Source organism: Perca fluviatilis, chromosome 19, assembly GCF_010015445.1.
Source record: "Perca fluviatilis chromosome 19, GENO_Pfluv_1.0, whole genome shotgun sequence".
NCBI lineage: Eukaryota > Metazoa > Chordata > Actinopteri > Perciformes > Percidae > Perca > Perca fluviatilis.
Window position 1 is genome coordinate 36,325,275 of NC_053130.1, and position 26,778 is coordinate 36,352,052.

At 40.8% G+C, this 26,778-nt stretch overlaps 1 protein-coding gene across 2 annotated transcripts in view; it reads left to right on the forward strand.

Moving 5' to 3' along the window:
* The first annotated feature begins 1,026 nt into the window (after window positions 1–1,026).
* Window positions 1,027–26,778, forward strand: part of ttc27 (tetratricopeptide repeat domain 27) — a 141,599-nt gene continuing 115,847 nt past the window's right edge. Inside the window, exons 1-4 of one of the 2 annotated variants that reach the window (XM_039783536.1) lie at window positions 1,027–1,340; window positions 4,204–4,265; window positions 7,258–7,441; window positions 16,135–16,258. In XM_039783536.1, the coding sequence (XP_039639470.1) occupies window positions 7,284–7,441; window positions 16,135–16,258 (282 nt within the window). In that variant the 5' untranslated portion in view covers window positions 1,027–1,340; window positions 4,204–4,265; window positions 7,258–7,283. The remainder of the gene's footprint in view (window positions 1,341–4,203; window positions 4,266–7,257; window positions 7,442–16,134; window positions 16,259–26,778) is intronic. The other variant, XM_039783535.1, reaches the window with a different exon arrangement.

A 26,778-nucleotide genomic window follows, 5' to 3' on the forward strand; every position in this document is an offset into this window, starting at 1 on the left:
TCTTGGAGGTCCAGATAGAGCCTGACCCTGTTTTAATAGTTCTGGGTATATCTGAGGAGTTAAGAAGTTAAGAGTAGCACAACAGTGTCTTCTGGCATATGGTGTTATAATCGCGAAAAAACTTATCTTACTTTTTTGGAAAAAGAAAGAGGTGCCCTCCTTCAAGCACTAGCTGACAGAACTGACCAATACTCTACACATGGAGATAATTAGATTCATTCTGAGGACAAGCTTAGGGACTTTGAGAACGTTTGGCTTCCCTTGGACTCTTATCTTGACATAGAAGGCCTTTAAGACATGAGTAAGAACACACTCCTGGGGTGGGAGGGGTGGGTAACTGAAGAAAGGGATCCTGAGAGGAGTTAAAGGGAGTATGTAGGAGTATTAGATTAGATAAGATAATACTTTATTTATCCCACAATGGGGAAATTCACTTATTACAGCAGCAGTTTTTCCACAATAAAAACAAACCAACAAACAACCGAACAAACAAACAACAGACAATGAGCACAAAAAAAAAACACTGAATGAATGTAAAGTGGCATTATATAAAAAGTATTTAAGTAAAGTGAGGTGGCCATAGTGCAAAAAAAAATACTGTAATGTAAGTAATTGATGTGAAATTAGATTGAAAAATATGTAATTACATAACAGCGAAAGTAATTAACCATAGTAAGCTACAGTATGTCAGGCTTTTATTTTTATATATATTTATAATTTGTATAATGTCTGTCACTGTCTCTGTTACTATTTGTATGATATCTGTTACTGTTTTTGGTTGTTATGATCATTCTTAAAGAAACATGTAAATGCCATGCAAACTGAATGAAAATGTTTCACAGTAAACATATTTGAAACAAAGGCTCAGCCTAGCCTAGCATACTGCAGAATAAAACGATTTAACGATTTTATACTGCATACTACTACTGATGAACGCAGTATGCAGTAGGTACTGCATACTGCGTTCCTCTGTAGTATGTAGTAGGCGATTTCGAAAACAAGCCACAGAACCACCGCCACACACTAGTCTCCATTCGATTAGTTCCCCCATAATGCAATGCGCATCTGTCATGGCTGCTCACTGATGCCACTTGCACCACATGGGTGGAAATACACATTTGAAGTGTGACTTAGAAACACCGACTTGGCTCATTAGAAAGCGATTAATCGCCGGCTTTGATCAAGGAGCGTCCAGAGTCCAGACCAGGTCCAGACTGAAGCACTTCACCGGGGGCCAGAGGCGGTAGGAATGCCGCTGGACGTAGAGATCCCCGTCCTGCGGGGCTTTTTAACGCCGAGCGAGGCTACGGAATGGAAGCAGAATATCTTCAGAAGTGCAGGTGAAACACCAGGCTGTCTTTCATTATTTACATCGTTGTGAGCAGATGCTGTTATCTAATGAGCGCTTTGAATGGCTCCACTGGCAGATTGGGAAAGTGACATTTAACGTTCTACGCGCCGCGGCGGTGTAACATTAGAGGCTTTCCCCGGTGGGTACGGTGTACGACACCGGTTTCGCCGTTTCTGGTAACGTTAATGACCGCTTTTTAATGTCATGCTAACGAAAGATATGGCCGCAGCTCCGCTACAGTCAAAAGGAATTGATATGAATTTAATATTTAGCTAAGCGAGCTGTTAGCAACAATACGTGCCGTGCTCTCGTGTGTGCCAGACCCCGGTATGAAGTGGGCAACCGTAGATCTCACACGAAGTAACGTTAATACTATTAGATAAATGTTCCTCTCAAAATAATACCGAGATGGAGTTTTGAGTGCAATTTAGATTGAGCTTTTGCGAATTGAGGTTTAGCCTGAGTGCTAGTTAGCTGCATGGAACCCCCTGTTCTGTTGTTATAGCTATATGTTATGTTGAGATATATATATATATATATATATATATATATATCCCCGAATCCCATTTCTTTTGCCGGACTTCTCTGCTGGAGTCTGGCGTGACGTCTCTTTCATACACATGTGTGAGCAGCTCCACCGGAGCGCTAGCAGCAGCAGCAGAGCCAGAGCTTACTGCATGCCATGGCTAGCAGACCCTTTAGCCCAGCTGGAGTTTACACTACTTTCTACAATGGGCTGTCTAGTCCTCACTGTGTGTGTTTTTATGTCCGTTAAGATGAATGGCGGCAGCCAGCTTTGAATACTCCGACTGTGTCTCTTCTCCTCTCCCCCCCCCCGCCCCCCCGGGTTGTAACTTTGGCCTGTTTGTTTGGGGACCACATGTTTCTATTATTTTAGCAGGCAGGGGATTAACATTTGATTAAATAGGAGTAGGGATGTCTAAATGTTTGTGTAAAAAAATAAAAAAATAAATACTTAATACATTAATTCATTTTATTTTAATATTTGAACATTATAAAAACAGAACAATAGTGGCCACAGTCACATAATGAAAAAACTATTCCATACTATCCTGATTGACAGCCTCCTGGCAAAAAAAGACAGAAGGAGAGATATATTTTAGTTATCAAACATAGGCTTACTGTCTGACAATGACTAATAAAACAGTGCAGGTGCTAACCCAATGTACACGTCTGTTTCCTTTCAATTGAATCAGCTGTTTTCAGTGAAGGGATAGGCAACCATGTGATCCCACTGGGAGATTGGCTCCTTACGTGAACTGTCTTTACCACTGCATATCTTTGTTTTGGTAGGTGTAGTGTTTGGAGGCTTCATTGTCTGCTTTACATTTACCTGGCAGTTCTTTCACAAAGTTGTCCATGCAGAACCATGCATTATTTATTTATATTCAGCGTCGCCGCCGAGGAAAAGCCTCTAAAATGGCATGCAGATGATCACAGGACAATAAAACTCTGGATTAATCCCAGACTAATGAAACCGATGTCAAGTATAATGCAAGTCGTCAAGGCTGTGTGAACCAGCCCACCTATTCAGTGAAAGGAGAAACCAGCGGACTGTGACTGTGTGCTGTTTCAGTAAAAGACTAGCTTGTACACAGTAGGCCTATAGAAATTGCCATGCTGTCTGAGATATTCCTGTTCATCTTGGATCTACATTGCTGCTCAGCTCTGTATGCTTTTGCTAATTTAATTCACCATTGCCTTATTAACTGCAGCTCATCACCTGAATGCTTATGAATTATGGACAAATTTGAGGGCCTCTGTCTTGTTTTCCATAATTGCTGCCATTTCATTGGCAGACCTGAAGAGAAGCTGAAATGTCATTAAACATGTGGCCATACCTCAGGCTTTAATTTTCCCCCTCATAAAGCCAGAGCCCATACTTCTCCTCGTCCTCCCCCTCCCTTCTCACTATGCTATTATGGCGAGATGAGATAAACATCTCCACACCTCTATTACACCACTAGTCACACTGCTATTGCATCTTAAAGCCAATACAGATAGATTAATCTGGGATCCTGTGACTGGCCTGGAGGAGTGCCTAAATGGGCTAAATCTGCCTTCATGTGAGAATGTGAGCATACAGCTGAAGACATGAAGCGCACGCTCAACCAGGTGAGTCACCCAGGCACCCCCATACCTCGTCTTTGACACCCCTTCCTGCTCTGGCGGGGCGGTATATTGACTTTTATTATATTGATATATTTTCAAAAGAGATATGGGATGAGACCATTTCTTTTCTATCGACATAGTTTGGTGTTGCGATACATAACCCATTTCTTCTTGTGTGTAACCCCGCCCCCACTCTCCCGCTGGTGTCTGCTCGGCTCACTCGCTCCCACCAGGCTTCAACAATAAGGCCTGCCCGATTCGCTGCCGCCAGTCTTAAAAAACATCCACCTCGGGGACACCAACTTTCTCCCTTGATTTAAAAAGCAAAACAGCCACTGCATAGGAAAGATAGCAGAGCAGGTTTTGGGATAGTAGTGTTTGTAATAAGTGTTAATGCTGTTCATGAAGCTGGCCCAGTCAGCTGGAGATTGTTTTAATTCCTTGAGCTGCATTAGAGATTACCTGTTAGTTTTAGCATTTGAGACATGCCGAGTTGTCTGAAGATTGGCTGAACGTTGTTCTCTTTGATTTAAAGAGATGTTTTTTCGAAGAGGAAAAACCATCATGGAGAAGGGTTGAAGCTGACATTGTTTCTTTTGTCATTACTCACCTTTTTGTGTGTATGTATTAAGGACTGTCAATGAGACATTTGGACTGTCTATAAGCCAGGCTTGGTCATGCAGCTCAGCTTCTTCCCTCCCTCTCTCTGTTCTATCCAGTGGGGGAACATAAAGCAAGCAATGCTAATGAGCCAAGCCAGTCTGCCTCCTCAAATAAAAAGGTAATAAAGGCTGGGAGATGTTGATCCCAGAACACCACAATTATTTCTTGTCTGGAAGCAGTAGCCCACCAGCCACCCTCTCTCCTTTCATTAATCAACATTTCTTCACCATGTCAACATCAGCCTCTTCAGCTGCTATCATTCAGTGTATAGCGGTGTATGTAAGAACATAAGGAACATAAACACTTCTTTATTGTATTAGAGAATAGGTTTTCTAATTAGTGCAAACAGGAAATGCAGCTTTGTTATTTTTATATATGAATGGCCACATTATAGACCTCTAAGGCCATCAACATAAAGTGGAGCATGAGCTCAACCAGCACTAGACGTTTTTTAAATGGAAAGATTAGTTTTTCTGCTACAAATGAAAGTGCAGTGTGTGAAATACAATGAAAAGAATATGGCTGCATTATTTATGAAAAGGGAAAGTGCCACTGGGTTATTAAAAAATAAAACGCATTAAGTTCAGCAAAACCCAAACACACACTGTGCACTCTGCTCTTCTCATTCTATTCTCATGTTCCTCTGCAAGAAAAATACACTTCAGGATTGCTGAAATGAAATGTCTGCGGATATTATAGCGCGGCTCAAGTAACATTACTTTAATCCCGTGCTGAAACCTGCATCCTCCACCACTGCACATCTTGGGCTATAAACCCGCCCAGTGCTTTAGTTGTGAATGTGCATGAGAGGCTGCAGTAAGAAGACACACTGGCGTCATGTTGAAAGACTAAGCTAATCTGGACTTGAACCATACTGTGTTTGTAAATGTACTGGTTTTCTTATTCTTGTTTATCTATCTATCTATCTATCTATCTATCTATCTATCTATCTATCTATCTATCTATCTATCTATCTATCTATCTATCTATCTATCTATCTATCTATCTATCTATCTATCTATCTATCTATCTATCTATGTCTGCCTGCGTATATGCAACATTATAATGGAAGTAGGGCTGAACAATTTGGGGGAAAAAAAATCAAATTGTTATTTTTTTTTGCCTGATACTGGATTATAATTCGATTTGCCACCATCAAAACTGCTCTCTATTCTTATGCAAGGATAACCATACATTTTTATTTTACTTTAATAAGCATGGAACATTTAACAGTCAAACACAAAACATTTATAACAAAAGTTAAAGCTATAATAATATTAAAAACAATTCAACAGCAGCATCTACATATTGCACCTTCTACGATCATGTTAAATTAAGTAATTCAAAATAAAATCCACTGAAAATAGGACATTTCTGTGTACAATGTGTGATATGTAACATTATTCCAGCATTTATCTTATGAAAAAACTGTTAATATAATTAGCACTATTAGCTTTCTTTCAAAACGCGATTTTGATTTGAAAACAATCAATCGTTGAGTATCCATAATGCTCCTGTACAGCAGACCAAGACTAACTGACAGCTGCACTCGGCTAGATTTCATTAAAGGAATATTTCACCGCTGGAAAGCTGAATATATCTTTAAATTGGGTCACTTATGTAGTAGAAATGTGAAAAAAAATTGAAATTGGTGCCTTCTAGGCCGAGAAAAGCCAGAAAATGTGTTTTGGTCTTATATGGATGAAAAACACCAAATCCCAGAATGCACCTGCTTCGTTGCTTTGAGTCCACTCCCAAGCCACGCCTACCGCTTGACAGACCCGGACAGACCGACAGAGGCATTCAACTCAACTCAAGCGTGTTTTATTGTCATTTCAACTATATACACGGAACAACGTTTCATCGTGACTCAAGTGGTGTTACACATTTAACATATATAAAAACGACATTATATAAAAACAGGCTACATTTAGTACACACACTTTATAGGCTCCGTGAAGTTCAGCTAACACATACTAGCATTAGCGCTTGGTGGGCTGTAAACACCGAGCATAAACACAGCCGTGAATTAGTGTGTAATGTAGAATGGTCGGCATTTAACAGTCACAAACTCCACCAGCAGTTAGCAGTTAAATGGATACAAATCACCACATTTCTGCGCCACTCGGTGTTAACACAGCCCACAGCAGTTAGCAGTAGCTAGTTGGATTTTATTTCTACACCAGTCCACCTCCACGGGCCGGGCGAGCAGCCTGGTAGCTGGATAGTCCCGGTTCCGGTACACTGTTGTTCAGGCATGTTTCCACAACAACAAAAACACAGCAGTCACTGAACTCACGTTGGGATTTTCGTTGAAGGAGGATGTAGTCCAGCTTGTTGTTTAATGAGCAGACACTTGCAAGCAGGATGGCTGGGACAGGTGGACGGCTAGCGTTAGCTTTCCACCTAGCCGATGAGGATGTCCCCTAGCCGGCTAGCGGCATTGAGCGACACCGCTGGTCTCCGTGCAGGCGAAGCTCACGTAGTGCCGGTATTGCGTCTGTAATAACGTTTCCTCCATATTCTCCGATCTGTACCGGTGTCCCGTGTACACACGGGCGTGTTTGAATGCAGATAATTGTTGTAAATGTTTTCTGCTGAAAACCGAAAGCCTGTTTAGCGAAAATTCAAGATGGCTGACAGTCGGTTTTCGGAATACCTCGGCCAGACTCGGCAGTCCAACCCCCTGTGGGCGTGTTGAAAACATACGGAAGTAGATCCTACTACTGGCTGTAGTCCTTTGCCTCTGGCCCAAAAATCTTCCAATGACGCAAAAATCGTCATTTTACGTCATCGAAAGATTTTTTCCAGACCCCAAATGCAGAAATCTCTCGTCTCGGGGACATGAGGGAGGGAGGCACGGTCCTTCAGAAATACTATCGGGTTTCTACTGATACAAAGCTGAATGCTAAATCGGTGAAGTATCCCTTTAAGGCACTAGGTTTTTTCCCTCAATAACTTTATCCCCTGCAGCATTCACATTTTCAGACATCTTTGTGCAATTATATGTTGCCACTTTTAATGCCATTGTTTTCATGTGGTCACATGAATTAAACTAAATGAATAAGCAGATGCCTAATGTGAACTGACTCTAAGCTGTGTTCTTCCAGAGACGGGCTCGCTGCTCGAGTCGTTGATGGAGGGAGACTTTGAGGCGGTTCTTCTGAGCCCCCAGGTGTTAGATCTGCTCGCTGGAGATGGCAGCTGCAGCGATGGGGAGGACATCGAGGCCTACCTGGAGAAACGGGTCTTGCTGTACCTTACTTGTGGCACCGACGATGATCAGACCAACAGGTAATAAAGTAGGGAGGGACACCAGCCATCAATTTAATCAGGAGAGACTTCATTTAAGAGTGAAATAGGTTTAATGAACAAGGTGCATAATAGGTTGGTATGTTAGTCTTTGGTGATTAGACTCCCTCACAATGTTAATTTATGGGGTATAGAGGCTGTTGATACATAGGAATATCCCCCAGATGGAGTCTAGACACTCGTGGAGGTGATGAAGGGATGGTGGAAGAGTCCGAAGATCTGGATGGTTATGATGTGGAGCGGGGCTTCTGATGATGGAGGAACCCTAAGGGCTGGGAATGATGAGACTGGAGGTGAATGGGCTGGAGGAGGGTTGCAACAATTTTTGCCGAAATGACAACTGTCAGCAGCAGAGAGTAGAACAGATTTAAAGTTTGAATGCAGCAACGCGATAGATCACAGAGATTGTGGCAAATCTGGTTGGTTTAACTGAGAGTAAACGCCCACATTCAGCTGACTCTGTCATCAGCTGATTAGGTTGGGAGAGAGAAATGTGAAGAATAGAAGTCTTCCTGAAAGATTTAAGATCAGCTTTATTTCAACTAGATGATTTCCCAAATGTGTTTTTAACTGGCTGTAGCATCTGGTAACGTTAGAGAACATGTTGTAAATGTTTACTGCTGTGACTTACATCAAAGGTTTTGAACTGTTAACTAGGGCTGAACGATTAATTGCATTTGCAATAATATCGCGATATGTTAAAACGCGATTTCCTAATCGCAAAGGCTGCGATTTGGTCACATGACTTGCGAGAGCAAATCAGTCTGCTCTCCGCAGAGAAAGCATCAACTTGGCACGCTAACGCTACGCCGTTTCTGTCATTCAAACAACTCTGAGTTGAAGTTTAAAACTTTTACAGCCATTTTAATAAAATGAAGGATTTTGTTCGGGCTCGAGTCCATACATGCAGTTAATGAATACAGGCACGCAGAACTGAAGGCTCGGTTGGCTGGAGGCAGCTCCTCTCTGTGTGCTGTAAAAAAATACACCTGTGTGTGTGTGTGTGTGTGTGTATGTATATGTGTGTATATATATATGTGTGTATATGTATATATATATACACACACACACACACACACACACACACACACACACACACACACACACACACACACACACACACACACACACACAATATTTTTACTTATTTAACTGTCTAGTAAAGTTCAAAGACAGTGTTTAAAAAGTGCAATCCACATGTTTACATATGTCTATTACAGTAAATAATGAAATAATCTAAATACTACTAAATGTGGTAAAGCCACATATTTGTTTTTATATTTCTGCAATCTGCACTTGAGTTTGTGTGATTTGTTTCTGACTTTCATATGAATGTTTACACCAAGCTTGGTCAGTGCTCAATATGCTACTGGGACTGAAGTAGTAAAATAAAAGATGTCATTCATATAAATTCATGCATCACCTAATTTCACCATCACATACAGACCTGGCCCCCAGGAAAGAACGGTTTGTTTAATCTAGCTAATCGTGTGTTGTTCATATTATACAATGATTTATTGTTTGTCTTTGTTGAATAATAAAGAAGACAAAGTTTAAAAAATAATCAAATCGCAATATTTTGGATATTCTGACTATGAAATGGAGCTGAAACTTAATTCTTTCTTTTTTTTTTTATTCTTTATTTTTGAAACATTGGGAGCAATACAATAGTCAGATTTACATTTATCACATGGTCACAGTTCCAGTCTGTGGTCAAGACCAAAGTTCTCCAATCCCAACATTCCCATTTTTGTAAATTATAAGAACACATTATAACACAAAACAAAGGGTGCATTACTATATGACAAATCTCTAATACATATAGGAGTGAAAGACAACAAACACAATTATTTTGTTAATAAAACGGTACAATAAAAAAAAAAAAGTACAGTAGAAGTAACCCTTGATTACCACCAGGGCATGAAGTTAACTTTTTTGACCACCAGCCACTTTGGCAGGTGGATTTTTAAATCCACCTGCCAAAGTGACTTTTTACCAGCCACTTTTTGTTTTTGCCTCATAAAAGGTGAAAAGCAGGACTTGCTGTGTCTCTATGATCCTGTTCTGTCTTATTCATGGTAGCCTACTCATTGACATTGCACCGTCATCACGTGCTGTAGTAGGGGGGCCAGCCTTGATAATACTGCATAGGGGTCCGGTGTTGGCTCGTTACACCACTGCATATAAGAGATGAGAGGACTGACAAAATCAGGAGTAGCCTACGCGCACAATAACAACAACAACACACTGGTGAATGTGGACTATAACTCATGAGTTGTTGCAAAGAAGTTTTTTGTATAGTTCTTAAAAATAAAAAAATAAATGAAAAGGAAACTTGTTTTGGGGAGAATAATAATTAGTACTATTAATTAATTACTCTGGGCTGAGATTTTCTAGGAACCTTACCAAAAAGGCTCAGGATGATGATGTTGGTATAATCTGAAAACGGCTGGTGGATTTAAGACACAAAGTAATAATTTATTGAATGAATCAAATGCGAACATATGTGTCAGTGGCTTGTTGATCTTTACATTGTTAGTTAATTTCCTATCTTGGGCTGGGACACACATTCATACGGTTTCATATTGGACTTTAACTTATCATTGCACTTACAATAAAGTAGCTGTCCACAATTTAGGTCATCCTGTAGGTCTCATCTGCGTTTTTTCCTGCATTCACCGTGTGTGATTGTGTGTGTGTGATTGTGTGTGTTTGTGAGTGTGTGTGCGCGTCAGTCGCGGGGGAAACGGAGCAACAGGCCCGCCCGCTGCAGACAGCTGACAAGATGAAACAGCAGCAACTTTCAGAGACTTAAGAGTGAAAAATGGTTCCAGCGTACATTGATGTTAAAATGTCTACATGTTGGCAGGACGGTCTGAAAAGTGTTGCACGGTCTCTCGCTGTACGTTTTGTTGTTTGGTAAATGTGAGATGTTCGAGTCACACACACGTCTCGTCTTCATAACATAAACGAGGAAATGAATTTGACCCGTTCTCCCTCCCGCTTGGTCAGTGGCTGCGTGATAGGGAGCCCCGGCTGTCAATCAATGTCTTCCAGTGATGCGGGCCCCTGATTGGACCAGGCCCGTAAGCAACCGCGTACCCTGCTTACCGATAGTTACGCATCTGAATCACTCAATTCTCATTGGCTACCCGCCAAAGTGGCAGGTAGATTGACAGTGTTACCCGCCAATTGCAAAATTCACCCGCATTTGGCGGGTGTTAATTTCATGCCCTGATTACCACTATATTAAGAGCATTCAAGACAACATTCCTGCATGTAGTGTTTGATTAACATAGGATACCCATTTTGACCCTAAGACTACAAAAGTATTCATCTGCAAACGGAGTGAGAATGTTAGTCTTTCCATCTGGTAGATTTCATTAACACATTCAATCCATCTTTCCAGAGTAGGGGGATCAGGGAGGAGCCAGTGTCTGGTAACAGTTTTCTTACAGGCAATAGTTAAAATTCTGAACAGATACTTTGCATAATCTGGTAAAAAGTCTATGTTACCCAAAATAAAATTGGTTAACTTGAATGGTATTTTCATGTTAAAAATATTTTCGATATCTTTGTGTATCTCTATCCAATATTGTTTTATTACTGGACAATCCCAGACTAGATGCCAATGGTTGGCATCTTCACTTCCACACTGCCTCCAGCACTTAGTCTCCTCCCCAGAGCTCGAAATTTTCTGTTTTGGAGTAATGATAAACCTGATCAAACATTTCCAACCAAATTCCCTCCATGAATATGAGTTTGTGCATTTCCACTGTGATATGCAGCAATCATTCCACGCCTCATCAGTTATTTTCATGTTACTATCCCTTTCCCATTTTGTTTTCACATATAATGTTGAATTTGTTTGTTTATTCATAAATCCCTTATACAGCCGTGAAACAATACCCTTTTTGACTTTTGCCTGGTATGCCATCAGTATTTCGTGAAGCACTGGTTCCTGCATGTCCAGGGACCTAATAGCTTCTTGATTGAGATAATGGCGTATCTGTAAATATCTGTAAAAGTCCTGTTTCTCCAAATTATAACTGGTTTTAAGTGTATGGAAATCTTTCACTTTACCTTTATCTATTAATGATAGATGTGTTATACCCTTAGCTATCCAGTTCTTTAATCCAACATCTGTTTGATTGGGTTTAAAATCAGGGTCGTAGGCACACCATCTTATCTTCAGATTATCTTGCAATTTATATTGATGTTTAGCCTCCGTCCAGATTTTTAATTGTGATTTTATCCAAGGGTTTTCAATCTTACCTAGAGTCCTTTCTAAATCTTTATTTCCCAGTATTGCCATTAAAGGTGGATCTGACATAAGAAGTACTTCAATGTCTTTCCACCTAGCACGGTAGTTTGTATTACATAGATTCATCAGGGGTTTAATTTGTGCTGAGTAGGGTTGGGTATCGTTTGGTTTTTTTTTCGATTCCGGTGCTAAATCGATACTTTTAAAACAGTGCCGGTGCCTGAACCGGTACTTTTCAATAAAGTTAAAAAAAAAAAAAAAAAAGAAGAAAAAAAATACGGGTAGTAAACAGTCAGTGACTTGTTTAAAGATTTAATAATAATGTAATAACTATAACAATAACAATAACTTATTTCACCAGTAAATTGCTGTTGAACCCCAGATGGGAAAAGGGTATTTTACAATTACTGTGAATGCACCACGAGGCAACCTGTTTTAAGTGAATGCACCGTCTGTGTTGTTTAATTCCGACGACGGCAGCTGCAAGTGAACGTCTGTGTTGTTTAATTCCGACCATATAAACATACTGTATATCTATGAATTGCGACAACGGCAGCTGCTGCTGCGCTGCAGTGCAGACTGTTACATCCCGCTGTTGAAGTCCTCCACAGTGAAATCCAGTCACACTTTACACTGTTTAACGTTAGCTGTCAGCATTTTACCGGTGTTTAATCCAGCTGCTAGCTAAAGGTAGGCTAACGTTACATGCTGTCAGGTGTAGTGTAAAGTCAAGCACCGAAATGAGGCACCGAAACTTTCGTTCTTATTCTGTCTCGTTACTACCGTTTATGTCGGCACCGGTTCCCTATTGGCACCGAGTTTCGGTACCCAACCCTAGTGCTGAGTAGAAATAATTTCTAAGATGTGGTACAGCCATACCCCCATTTTCTTTGGAGAGCTGTAGTGTTTTAAATCTGATCCTCGGCTTTTTTCCGAACCATATAAATCTAGAAATCATTTTGTCCCACTCAAAAAATTGCTTTTTTGTAATTTCTGCCGGGTAAAAGGTTCATTTTTACAGATTCAATTCTTTGTATTAGACTCATAAAGGGGGTATGAGTTACTCATAAAGATAAAACTTGATATAAAGAGATGGACCATCGTCCATCTCTTTATATCAAGTTTTATCTTATTCAAATAATCATCATAGTTACACTTAGCTATAATAGTTATATCTTTGGGAATTAAGATACCTAGGTATTTCAATATGGTCCGGTCCCATTTAAGATTTAATTCATTGCTTATTGTTTTTGGAGGATTATAATTAAATGTCAATATCTGTGTCTTGTTTACATTTAATTTATAACCAGCATAGTCACCTTGTGTACATCACCAGAAATATTTATACCTTTTATACTGTTTGTTTGCCTTATTAATTGAGCTAGCACCCTTGTCTTGTCCCGCATTCTAGTTCAATAGTATTTGATAAATGACCATTTATTTTTATCTGCGCAGTTGGTTTTGTGTATAGTGCTGAAACTTAATTATTTCCTTGGTTCTTTCAAATGTATCAGCTAACCCCCCCGCCCATTTCCTGCAATGAAGTAATTGGTATGCATGGCTCCTGGGCTGTGACCACAAACAACCTGTGCTGACTGGCTTAGTCTGAATTGACAATAGAAGGGTTGAACACGGGTCAGATAACCCTGGTCTGACCTGGGTCATTGGTGTGAAAGGTATACTTTAATGGCCAGCAGGTTGGCCATTAAAGGCCATTAATGCCAACAACAATGTGGAGTCAGGATAACAGCAGCAAAACACCCTAAGTTCTGCTCACCTTTTTGCTCTGCTCCCTTTCCCTCCCAAGTAGAGTTTAGATTCTCTGCCCGAGCCCGAGCTTGACCCACGGGTCTGATCGGGACGATATTTGCCGCCACTATCCTCGGGCCGGGCCCTTGATCAAGTATTTGTGTTTTTTTAATCATGACTTTATTAGCCTAATTGGGTGGGGAGAAAGCTATATGTCTCTCCAGCTTCTCCTGTAGCTCTGGGTAGATGTCCTGCACTGACTTGAGTGGGAGGTAAACTGGGCTAAATTGTGTCTTCCCCATCTGTAGCACTGTCTCGATAATTGCGCAACCAGACCAGATGGTCTCAGATATCTCACCGGTCCTTTAGCAGCAGATATGGTCTCTCCTATATCAACCAGACCAGATAGTTTCAGATATCTTACCAGTTCTTTATAACGTCAGTTATAATGGCCCAAGTATTAAAAAATTGTCGGGTTAAAATCGGGCTCGGGCTCGTAATTCCAGTTAATGTGTCGGGCCGGGCTCGGACACAACATGCACGAACTCGGATAGGTTCGGGCATGTGCGATTATCAACATAGTAACACGTAATGCGTTCCCAGTAGTGGCCCAATGGTACATTAGTCCGTTGATTTGGTTTACCATCATCATGAGTGACCCAATCGATTACAGACTTAGTTATGTTAGACACTCTTTTTTTTCTTTTTTACTGTAAGATTAAAGGGAGAAGAGCTTGGATGTTAAACAAGAGCTTTTTCATTATTTTACCTACTACTGTTAAAAAATGCAAATACAGTTTACTCTTTTTGCACTTGCTCTGTTTACTTTAAGTTTTTATTTTTGTATTCCTCCTGAAAGTGACTTTATTTTGTGGTTGGATTGATAGCCTACATCTGGCGTCAGGTTGCACTAAAAATAAATTTTACTTGAACAGTGCAGTGTAAAACAATTTTAATAAATAGAGATTTGAACCTTATTGAAATTTAGTTTTGTGTAAATTGTTAATAATTGAGCAATGGGAAAATTAATTGTTAGATTAATCGAAAAAATGTATCGTTAGATTAGTCGATTTATCGAAAAAATAATCGCTAGATTAATCGTTTAAAAAATAATCGTTTGGGACAGCCCTAGAATTCAACTTGTTTAATCGGCAGAAAAAAGGCAGCCGAAGGCTGCCGAGTACTGCAGAAACTGGGGTGGCCTTGGTGGGTCAGGGCCGTTGGCTATCAGTCTAACACATACACAGGCATACCCATTCAGGGCTTAGAGGGTAAAGGATAGGAGTGTGCATCTCTCCCTTATAGGACGATCCCATACCTATCTAGATACATGGGCTACCATACGGTTCAGGGACGATCCATTTTAATATGGAACGATTCAATAAGATACGATTCAATCTGATTGTTATTTTAATTATAAATTAAAATAAGCCAATTCTATAAAAGAAGCATTGATTACCTTTTAAATAAATATATATTTTGTAAAAGGGACCAGGGAATAGTAAAGCTAGGACATGCTAATAGTATAACTTCAACTTCATTCTAACCAAATCACATCAGCTCCATGTTAAAACAAACAGCCTCCTTGCTGCTGTAATCTGAGGTCCAATAATAATCATACACAGTATGACGTGGGTTATACATGTGAGCACAATAATACTGTTGTGAGCGTTAGCATGCATCTAGCAGACTTTTTATGCTTATGAAACTGAACATCTTAGAACATATAAACTTAACACACCCAAATACATATCTATACATATTTATACTAGTCTACTCACATGTTTATGAACACACACATGGATGGATGACTCACAGACCGCAGCTAGCACAATTTACAATATCCACCACGTATTCCTCTCAGCCACTTTCACCGCTCACTCCAAAACCAAACCCAGCAGTATAGTCTGCATGTTTTTCTTTAAAGCCAAACATCTGCCGTATCTTGGTCCATTGATTTTCCACCCCTAGTAAAGGAGCATCTCTTTTTTTATGCTAAAATAAATATTAACTTAAAATTTTAAAATCACTTGGACATGCTTTTCGACTGCAAAAAGGAATAACTAAATGTGACTTCAATAAAGTTCTGTTAATGATAACAATAAAATGGTTAATAATGGGGTCTCCACGTTGGCCTGATAAGGTGGGCTTGGCAGTGAAAGTAGTTGAGCATTGCACAAGCTCTTCTCAAGAGTGCTTGTTTGTTCTCCTTTCACCGCCTCTATTCTTTTTGTTGTAAATTATTCATTTTTAATAAGGACAGCTTAACACCTCTCTTCTGGCTCTCAGGGGAGAAGTGTCTGTGAGTTCATGTTGAATGCAGCACATATTGCTCCTCCTCCCATTGGATCCTTCTCGTCTCTTCTATCACCTTCCATCACTTTCTCAGCCTAATAGAAAGGCAGCAAAGCAGGTCTCTGGTGGCTGGCTGTTTTTAAAACCCTCTAATTGCCTGGAGAGTGAGGCGGCAGCTAGCAAAACACTGTTGTCACTGTGCCTTTCTATAAACTTGTGTGAGCATCTGGTAATACCATGGAACGTTTTTCTGATATTTTAGATACTCTCTCTCTCTCTCTCTCTCTCTCTCTCTCTCTCTCTCTCTCTCTCTCTCTAGTGTTTCTGTCCACTAAGTTCAGTGTGTGTCTTGTGTCTCCGTCTGCAGGGAGCTGGCAGTGATGGCCCTGGCTGTCTCTTGCCTCCACATGTTTGCCCAGAGTAACTGGACTGGTCCTCCCGTCTCCATCCATATCTGTGACCTGCTGCCCCAGGCCCTGCTCTCCTCTCAGGTCTGATAACATCTCATCACTCTATCCTGCCTTTCTGTCATGTATCATCCTGTGTCCTTTTATATGAAGTCCCTCTTGAGTGTGTCTTTAAGTTTCTGTCAAAATTAAAATGAAGTCATTGGGGTGCCCAGGTAGCTCACCTGGTTGAGCATGCGCTGTGTACTGTCAAAATGAAATTATAATTAAAAGAAGAAGACATACTTTAATAATGCTCAACATTTTTACACTCTGTTGGTATAACACATTACACACACATGCACAAACAGGACCTATGCATGCCTACTTTTTTTCTGACACACAACCAGGTACTGTAAACTGTAGACTAATGCCAGCCTATGAACTACTGTCAGTCAACACATCCCCCAGACTCTCAGACCCAGCATAGCGTTAACTAAATGAAACTGTTATATGATCAACAATAAACCTGTAACTGGTTTGCAGCCAACATTAATAATTAACGTAATGGCAGTCAGCGGGATGTAAATGATTACGTAAATCCCCCCCCCCCCCAAAAACAAAAACAAAACGTTTGGCAAACAAACAAATGCTCCTTCATCTTCTCACAACATCTAGCGGACGACAGGCAGAGTTTACCTCCGTAGGTCGTAGCTAAAGCAAGAAGCAAGCTAACGTTAGCTGAGCTAAACGTGTTTGCTAACCTATCAGGGTCCGTTTTCATGTGGTTGATACCACTTATTTGGCATTCAAAGCTTCTTTTGTTTGGGCCCTGTTGTTAGGCTTGCTAGGCTACATTGAACACGTAACTGTGGAGCAGCTTTCACTTTTATCAGTGAAACTTTCTACACTGGCTCGGCTGTCCTGCCTCCTGATTGGCGGACTGTGTTGACAGCGTCTTGCTTCGTAGCTCGACGCAGTAATTTTTGTCATATTCCTCATGGCAGTGGCTAATTATCCACTTTACATTTAAACCTTCCATTGTATCACTTGGTACAAGACTACTTGTTGTCTGAAGTTTTTAAAGCCAAAGCTTCTGATGAATGACACAGCAGCTGCTGGAGCGTCGACATGTTTGTTGTCCCATCTCATGTGTGGCCACGCACAGCAGATACGTGTTATGCAGGCGGGTTAGAGGTTACATAGGGAGGGGAATAACATTCAGCTCAACAGATGTTTCCTAAAAATAAAGATTGTTCGCGCAGTTGAGTCTGAGGCCCCGTGTGTGCGACTCGAGTCAGAGTGTCAAATTTGAGTCCCCATCTCTGTTATTTATATTTGTGGAGCCAATTGTTTGTATTGAACTGAGCGTTCTTTATTACACAGGATAGAGTGTTATGGCCCTGTCAGGCCAACATCCAATCCTTTATGAAGACACATGGATGAGCTCTGCTGTGCCACTTTCTGGTCTGACCTGACCTCACCACAGGATAATATAGATTTTCTTATTTTTTTTTTACATCTTATCCCACAGCTGTCCATATGTAAACAAAGAACTGGAACCTTAAAGCTGTCCCCGGTGACCCCTTGCTGTACTGACTGTGGGATATAACCAGGCCTGAAATGTCATCATTCTATGGGCAATGCCACTGGCAGGCCAAATGCCCGGGCAGCAAGGCAATCAAAGGATTAGGATTTTTTCAATACACAGTATAACTATTAATGAAAAACATTAATAAGCTGTTTATTTTACAAAATAATTGATTGGTAATTAGAAATTACTAATTTGTACAAACTCTTCTCAGAAGTTCACTCAGTCACAGCTTTGCAGCATTTGCACATCAGGATGAGTTTGACTTAGGGCCAGATGTACAAAGGCTATAACGAGGAAGAAAACCCAAACTACATGAAATGGTACCTTACTTACTTATCCCCCTTGATTATAATTTGAAATGATGATAAAATACCTTTGCTGATTGGATGCATATATTTGTTTTATAAATTTGAACATTGCCAAATATTGAATGATGGCCTTTGCTGTGTGTAGTAAAGCTTTTTAATTTAAAGTAGGAAAGCTGAGCCAGAGTAGAACCAGAGCGAGCTGTAGACTGGCTTGGTGCAGGAGAAGTCTCTAGTGCCGAAGCATCTCTGGGGTGTTGATTACACAGGTTCATTGAACAGGCAGGGTGGTGCTGGCTGCCTTTCACACTGCCATTACACCAGAAGAGATGGCCATTTCTTTTATCAAAGTCATTCCTTTGCCATCAATGGTTTATCTGTGCTGTCACACCAAGGAGCTTGTGTTATAAAGCAGGTCTTCCATACTTGCACGATAGCACAGGTGAAAAGAGACCAAACATGGCACAGCCATTGTCATGTTGATTTGAATGAATCTAGGAACAAGAAAAAAAAGTGAAAGCTGACCATGCTGATAAGATAAGCTATAAAAATGGTTCATTGCAACATTAACAGCTACAAATTTATATAATATAGCACAACTGGTCATAATAAATATACATATTAAATTAGAATGTTAGACAAAATGTATGTGTGTAAATGATGACATACTGTGCAGTGTTCTCACAGGATTTTTATTTTTTTAATTTTTTTTATATAAGATCAATTTATTTTTATATATTTAACAAAAACAGAACAGACAAACACACTTGAACAAGAACAACCCCCCTCTCCAACCCCCACCCTCTGCGGTCTCGAGGAAAAGAGAGAAAAACAAACAAAAAACAAACAGGAATCCCACCTTGCCTAGTCCCTCTCTGCTACTTCCTGTGATGCTGAGGTCATTAGGACTGATACCTGTGCTGCTGCACCTTTCCATAGGTCTATAGTCGATGATTTGGCTTTGTTAATCCTTGCTGTAGAGAGCTCCAGCATTACTATGTCCAGAAAATACACCAACCACTGTCTTCTGTCTCCCAAGCAGGTGTAATTTAGACTCGTCATTAAGTAACAAAACAATCGGGTCAGTAGGAATTCAACATCCTATCACATCAGATATTATTGATGTTGTTTCATTCCAAAACTCTTGCACCTGTTCACACTCCAGACCATGTGCAGGGAAGTTCCAGTTTGTTCAGTTTGGGAGAACGTGCAATAGGGAGTAGGAATGGCTTTAGAGACGTATCTCTTCTGAGTAGTCCAATAAGTCCTATAGTATATGTTGAAGTGGATCTGCTGGTGATTTGGGTTCTTGGAACAGTGGGAAATGTTGTCCCAAACTGTCTCCCAATTAATTACATTTCCCTCCGGGCTCAGCTCTCGCTCCCATTTCTTTAGTATTGGGAGTTCTCCTACGGATACTTGCATCAGTTTAGCATAAATCCTGGACACTAATCCTCTCACCGGAGAATCAACAAGCCATTTAATGATTGGGTGAGTCTCAAGACTGCTTTCCCGTGGTACTCCATAACGTTTTAGGGCTGATCTTAAGTGAAGATAAAGGAAGAAGGATGTCCTAGGGACCTCAAAGCTAGCTCTCAGGTCTTCAAAACTTAACATACCATCATCTTTGAATAGCTGGTCTAGAGTATACATACCTCTGTCACTCCACTGGTTATAAACAAAAGGTTTGTTACCAGACATTAAGTACATGTTGTGCCAAATTGGGGTGTTCAAATGCCACTTAATGGTGTAGCGTAGTCGCTCCTCTACCTGTTTAAAGTTGGTCAATGTGTTGGTGATAATAGAGCCATAGGCCAGCATACACTTTTTTGGACACACACCTACAAAGGTGAGGTCTTGCAGTCTTAGACTTCCAGTGAGGTTTTGCTCCATTTCTCTCCATGGGACTGTAGATGAGGGGTCCATCCACACTCTGAGGGCCCGTAGCTGAAAGGCTCTGTAGTACACTTTAAGGTTGGGGAGGGCCAGGCCTCCTGTGTTTGTGGTACGTTGCAAGGTAGAGTATTTTAGCCTAGGTTGTTTACTATTCCAAATATACTGCTGGATTACCGCATCAAGTTACTTCCAGAAATGTATTGGTGGGGGTCAGGGGATCATTGTAGTTCACACAAGGAACTATTTTCATTTTAACGACAGCAATCCTGGACCGTAGCGATGCCGGCAGTGCAGACCAGTTGGTCAGATCCCTTTGAACACTACTTAGTAGAGTTTCATAGTTGTCCTGGACAACTCGCTGTAGCAATGCATGGATGGTGATGCCCAAATATGTAATTTTGCTTTGGGTTGGTATTGTATCACTAATAGCTGATGTCACCTGTTTGTCGTTCAACAGAAGATTAGATTTATTCCAGTTGATTTTATAGCCGGAGATTGAGCCAAATTCGTTAACGATCTTAAGAATTTTATGAACAGAGTCCTCAAGGTCAGATATGTACAGTAAAATATCATCTGCAAATAACGATATTGAGTTATTGGATTTAATCTGGACATTACATATTTTATTTTGCCTTATGGCCTGGGCTAACGGTTCAAGAGAGATCGCAAATAGCATGGGAGATAGCGGGCATCCCTGTCGCGAGCCCCACGCGACGGGGAATGGCTGTGAATGTAGGCAGGTACCATTGGTTGAGACTATGGCCGTGGGATTCACATATAAAGTACGCACCATGTCAATGAATTTGGCTCCCAAACCAAGCCTCTCCATTACTTGCCACAAGTAGTTCCACTCTAGGCGGTCAAAAGCCTTTTCCGTGTGCACTGATAAAACTGCTGCCATTGTTGGAAGGTTTTTGGCTTCTTCTATTACATGAAATAATCTGCGTATATTGTCTGCAGCTTGACGCTTTGGTATAAACCCTGATTGGTCGGGGTGGACTAGCTTCTCAATAAAGCGTTTTAGGCGTAGTGCCAAGACTTTGGAATAGAGCTTAATATCCGTCCCAATGAGGCTGATGGGCCTGTAATTTGAGCACTCCGTAGGATCTTTACCCTTTTTGTGTATGACCGAAATTAGTGCAATGTTGGTTTGTTGATGAAAGGTGCCCTTGTGGCTGAGGTAAAAGTTTGTAAGATGGTAGGTCCCAGTGTGTCAAAGAACTGTAGTAAGAGTTTCGATGGAATTCCATCAAAGCCCGGTGTTTTCCCTTTTTTTTAGCTGTTTTTAACGCTGATTTGAGTTCCTCTAACGTAATAAGTTGACCCAGTTCTTCTGCCTCCTCTGGGTCAAGAAGAGGCAGGTTTAACTCTTAGGAACTTTTGGCACTGCGTCGGATCTGGATTGCAGGAGGATTCGTACAACTTTGAATAAAAGGATTGGAAAGTGGCAGCAGTGTTGCCAACTCCTCAGTAAGGAAAGTCGCTATTGGCTGTCCTAAAAGTCGCTAGATGACGTCATACGCTCATTTGCATACAGCTTAGTGGTTGTGTCAGCAAGGTAGATAGAAAAAAAATAGAAATCTTTAGCCAAATAATCACAAATTCAATACAGGAATTTATTTTACCTTATAATTATTACTTAGGTAGCCTATCTTTGAAGTGAAAAAAGAAAAAAAAGAAATTCTACAATGGGATGGAGAAAGATTGATAAATAATTCTCAAAAAAGGCTGGGTTGCCCAGGGCCAGGCCAGCTCAGCGGCGACTTTCTCCCGTCACGTCCCGTTGTCTCTCCTACCTACACCGGCACCCGCACGCTGTCCCTTCTCCCCTTTCTACCTGCATGCGCGCACTGTGCTGCTGCACAATGTGCACATGAGGAGAGAGCACAGAGGGGAGGGGCTGCTCCTCTGCTCCTCAGTCACAGACCAGAAGAGAGGTGAATGTTTTGGCGGCTACAGGGGAGAAATACCTTGCGTGCTCGCTGGACAATACTGGCGACTTTTTCTACCTAAAGTCGCCAGATTTGTCGCTAGTCGCTTTTGTGAAAAAAAAGTCGCTAAGGGGGTCTGAAAAGTCGCTAAATCTAGCGACAAAGTCGCTAAGTTGGCAACACTGAGTGGCAGTGATATCCTTAGGATTTGTTGAGATACCTCGGTCTGTGCGGATGCTGTTGATAGCAGCTCTGGATTCCCTTTGTTTTAATTTCAGAGCTAGCAATTTGCTTGGTTTACAGCCGTTAAAATAGTATAGTATAGTATATATAATTTTGCCTCACTTTGTGCATTATGAATTCAGCTCTCCTTTTTAGCAAATCATTTAGCTCTGCTCGACTTGTGACTAAAAGAGTATGTGTAGATTTAGAAAAACACGTCTAACGATTTACAACGTTCTTCCAACTCCGCAATCCTTGTCTCTCTCTTTTTCTTCAAATTTGCTGCAAAGGAAGATGTGAAATCTCTAATAAATCCTTTAGTGGCTTGCCAGGTGTACGCCGGGTCAGAAACTGAGCCAGTATTCATTGATATGAACTCCGCTAGTTTGGTGTTTTGGAGAAGGGAATTATTGAATTGCCACCTTCTAGATTTTTCTCCTAACATATCACAACGGAATGTGGTTATCAGCGCATTGTGATCAGACAGGATTGCTGGTTCTATTGCTATTAGGGGTGGTACGGTTCATGATAAAAAACACGAACCGCTCGGTTCGCTAGTCTCGGTTCGGAGCGTGTGTGTACCGCACGGTTCGTCAGTACACTGCACTAACCTCTTACTGCCGTAGTGTCCACTTTAACACCTATGTTAAAACACTTACTGGAAATGACGAGCGGGATGGGCGTGACAAACGCAACCCATGGCAGCTGATTGGACGATTGCGTCACATGGGTCTGGCTGGTCCCAAATTTCAAAACAGACTGTCATGGCGGCTCGTTCAGAATACGATCTCATATTGTACTAAAATAGTTCACCGAAACGTGTTTCTGAAAACATTTTAAGCGAGAAATAGGCCATGCATTTGCCTGAATTTGTCTTCATTTAAGATCGACAAAGGTCAGTTTAAACGATTTTCTTCAGATTTTGAGAGACACCGAGCCGACCGCTCCTCAAGTGGAGTGGGGTGCCGCTGCTGCAGGTCACGTCACCTGCAGAAATGTCCAGTGGGAGAGAGGCTGCCCAGAGCTGGAGGATGCGCCAGCGTCGTTTATAGTCTGGTGTGTGGGAACATTTGGGATTTCACGTTACCTATGATGAAATAAAACAATATAGAACTGCCACTGTGTGCACGTTTTGTGCAACATGCATTCAATATGCTAATTTTAGCTATATGCTGAAGTATATTCTGGAGTGTTAAAGATTAAAAGAAAAAATAACAAGAACCGTACTGAACCGAAAACCGTGACCCTAAAACCGTGATACGAACCGAACCGTGGGTTTTGTGAACCGTACCACCCCTATTTGCTATTGTGTGGAACATCGCCTTAAGTTCACTGGAGCACAAAATATAATCAATACGGAAGTGGGTGAGGTGACGTGTGGAAAAGAAGGTGTAATCCTTGCTAGTAGGATTGGGCATCCTACTAGTAAAATGGTGGGATTCCACAACTGCTTTAAACATGTCTGATATGCGTTTTGGGGCTTTTGTGTAGTTGACCCCTGGTCTATCCTGGTTTAAATCTAGTACTGCATTCATGTCTCCCCGTATAATTAGTGAGTATTTGTTGAGAGAAAGCAATTCATTGGTTAGGCGTGGGAAAAAGCTTTCATCATATCTGGCCGGTGCATATACTGAAACAAAGGCTATTTTCCTACTCCTTTATCGTAGTACATATATAAGATATCCTGCCTGATAGATCTTTACTGGTTTTGTCTATGGCAATGACAGCAACACGATGGAGCCCTTGGTTTTGGTGTCGTCACTAGTTGAAGTATCAACCTTAAAGTATTTATTTTGTAGATGATTTACATCTCTTTTACGTAAGTGTGACTCTTGTATAAGTGCCATGTCTGTTTTTCCTTCTTAAATAATCCAGGAATTTAGCTCATTTGATTGGCCCGTTTAGCCCCCTGATGTTAACTGAAAGGATTGAAAGCTCAGCCATCTTCAAAATTGAAATGCATACGTGTCTCGAGTACCCTACCGAAATTCACTGACAAATCTGTAGCAAAGGTTGAACTGTTAGCTCTGAGCAAGGTGTGACAAAAACATGAAAAGTAAAATAAATCCCCTAACCCTCTGAGACTGCAGACCCCCTCCCCTATTTGTAAGATGCGTGACCACATCAAACGCAGTTTCCGCAAAACTCCAGCTCAAAACTACACCTCAAAACTACACCTCCTGACTTAAGTCACAGGTTAATTGAAACCGGTCTAGTGAATTCTTTTTTCTTTCTTTTTTTAAACTTTATTTTTTATTCTTTTTCCTTTTGAAAATTAACAAAACCAACAAAAACAAACAGCCATAACAAACATACAATCACATCTAAACAAAACAGAACAAACGTTTGGTCACTTATACATTATTACGTAAAACAAAATTGATGGAAGTGTATAAGTCAGATGATACATTGGTCAATAAACATGTCATGAAGTCGTAAACACAATCCATTTTTTCCAATACTGCAAATACTTATCCATCTGTAGGTTTAAAGCGAAAGTCATCCTCTCAATCTCTTGGACACTGATCATAATGTCCAGCCATTCAGCCTTTGTTGGGGGTTCAAATTGTAGCCACTTTCGTGTTACAGCTTTCTTGCTGGTTGCTAATAATATCTTTAAAAGGTACTTGTCTTTCATCATCAAATGAGCTGCTAAGTTGCCCAGGTAAATTGTAGAAAATGAGCAGTCAATTCCATCACCGAAAATAAAATGTATTACTTGTATTACCTCCTGCCAATATGACTGAATGGCTAGGCAGCTCCAGAATACATGAAAATGGTCTGCCAACTGTTCCCCACATTTCCTCCAACATAGACCACTTCTTCTCGCAGGACTGAATAGATTTTAACTTGGGGGTTACAAAGTATCTAATAAGGTTCCGCCAGCAGAATTCTCTCCACATACCCAAGCTGGTAGAAGTCGCCTGTACCGAGCAAATATTCAGCCAGTCTTCCTCTGAAATACCTAGACCAGATTCTTTTTCCCATTTTAATCTAACCTTATTTGTTGATTGTTTCTTTATGGATTTCTCTTTCGGCAGCTGCAGTGTTTTAAATTGAATTCTTGGCCTCCTACCTCCCCATACGAATCTTGAAATCCACTTATCCCATTCATTAAATTGTTTTAAAGGGACTTCGACTGGTAAGGATTGGAAGAGGTATAAGAGTCGAGGGAGCATGTTTATTTTTACTGTATCTATCCTGTTATGCATCTCTAGGGGCAGTTGGGACCACCTATCTATATCTGATTTAAAGGGGTGATAGAATGCAAAACCGATTTTACCCTGTCATAGTTGAATAACGACAGTTCGGTGGGTAAATAGGACATACATAGAAGCTCAAAATCCCATTGACACCCCTTTACTATGAAAATCTCATATTTTGAAACTGCCGCTTTGCCCAACAAAGCTGGAGTTGACGTCAACCTCCCAAAAACCGGAACCTTTGTCAGCCCATGGGTGTATTAAGAGAACGGTCATGCCCCAACATTTACATAGGCTACACAACTGACCTGAGATCAGGTAGTCTTCTGAATCTAGGTCACACAGATCTCTGCTATTCCATTACAAAATTCAATTCTGAAACTTTTTTATGCGAGAAATCAACCATATAAAGCTCAAATATGGGCCGCTTTACGAAAATAGATGGCTATTTGCAAATTTTCTCCGACTGTGTGTCGGAGTTTAGTGCCGGTGTTGGTGCTGCCTGGGTTGCTACATCGCCGCCCTGACCGCAGTGTCAGCGAGCTAGTTACGCCCGCAATCTTTTACCGCAGCCCGCAGGTTCCAGTTAATCTTATAATGGGTATGTGTGTTGAGTTATTTAAACAAACAATCGGGGAAATAAACGCCTCTTGTCCGCGAGTCTCATTGATAGAGCCGCGGTGAGATGGAGTCCATCAATGAGAGCTAGCTAGCCTCCTCCTAACTCTGACATTCACAAAAATACATTCAATTGAAATCCGAAATCGGACAAGTGTTAGCTAAGCTTTGTAAGACCTTGAGGAACCTATAATATTCATGCCGTGACGAAATTCAAACTGTAAATATACTTTAGTTATGCGAAAGTGAGCAAGCTGCGATATTTCCCCATTGTAATGAATGGGACATATAGCAAGCAGCTGCTCCACCTACAAAGACGCCTTGCGTTCATAAAAATGCCTTAAAATCAAATCGGACACAACGGTTAGCTTTATAAGACATTGGGGAATGATGTTGTATAAGTGGCGTAACGAAATTCAAACTGTAAATATAATTTAGTTATGGCAAAAGTGTAGCTAGCTAGCTGCGGTATTTCCCCATTGTAATGAATGGGACATATAGCAAGCAGCTGCTTTCCTACAAAGACGCCTCGCGTTCATAAAAATGCCTTAAAATCAAATCGGACGCAACGGTTAGCTTTATAATACATTGGGGAATGATCTTATATAAGTGGCGTGACGAAATTCAAACTGTAAATATAATTTAGTTATGACGAAAGTGTAGCTAGCTAGCTGCGGTATTTCCCCATTGTAATGAATGGGACATATAGCAAGCAGCTGCTTTCCTACAAAGACGCCTCGCGTTCATAAAAATGCCTTAAAATCAAATCGGACACAACGGTTAGCTTTATAATACATTGGGGAATGATGTTATATAAGTGGCGGATCGAGAAATTCAAACTGTAAATATAATTTAG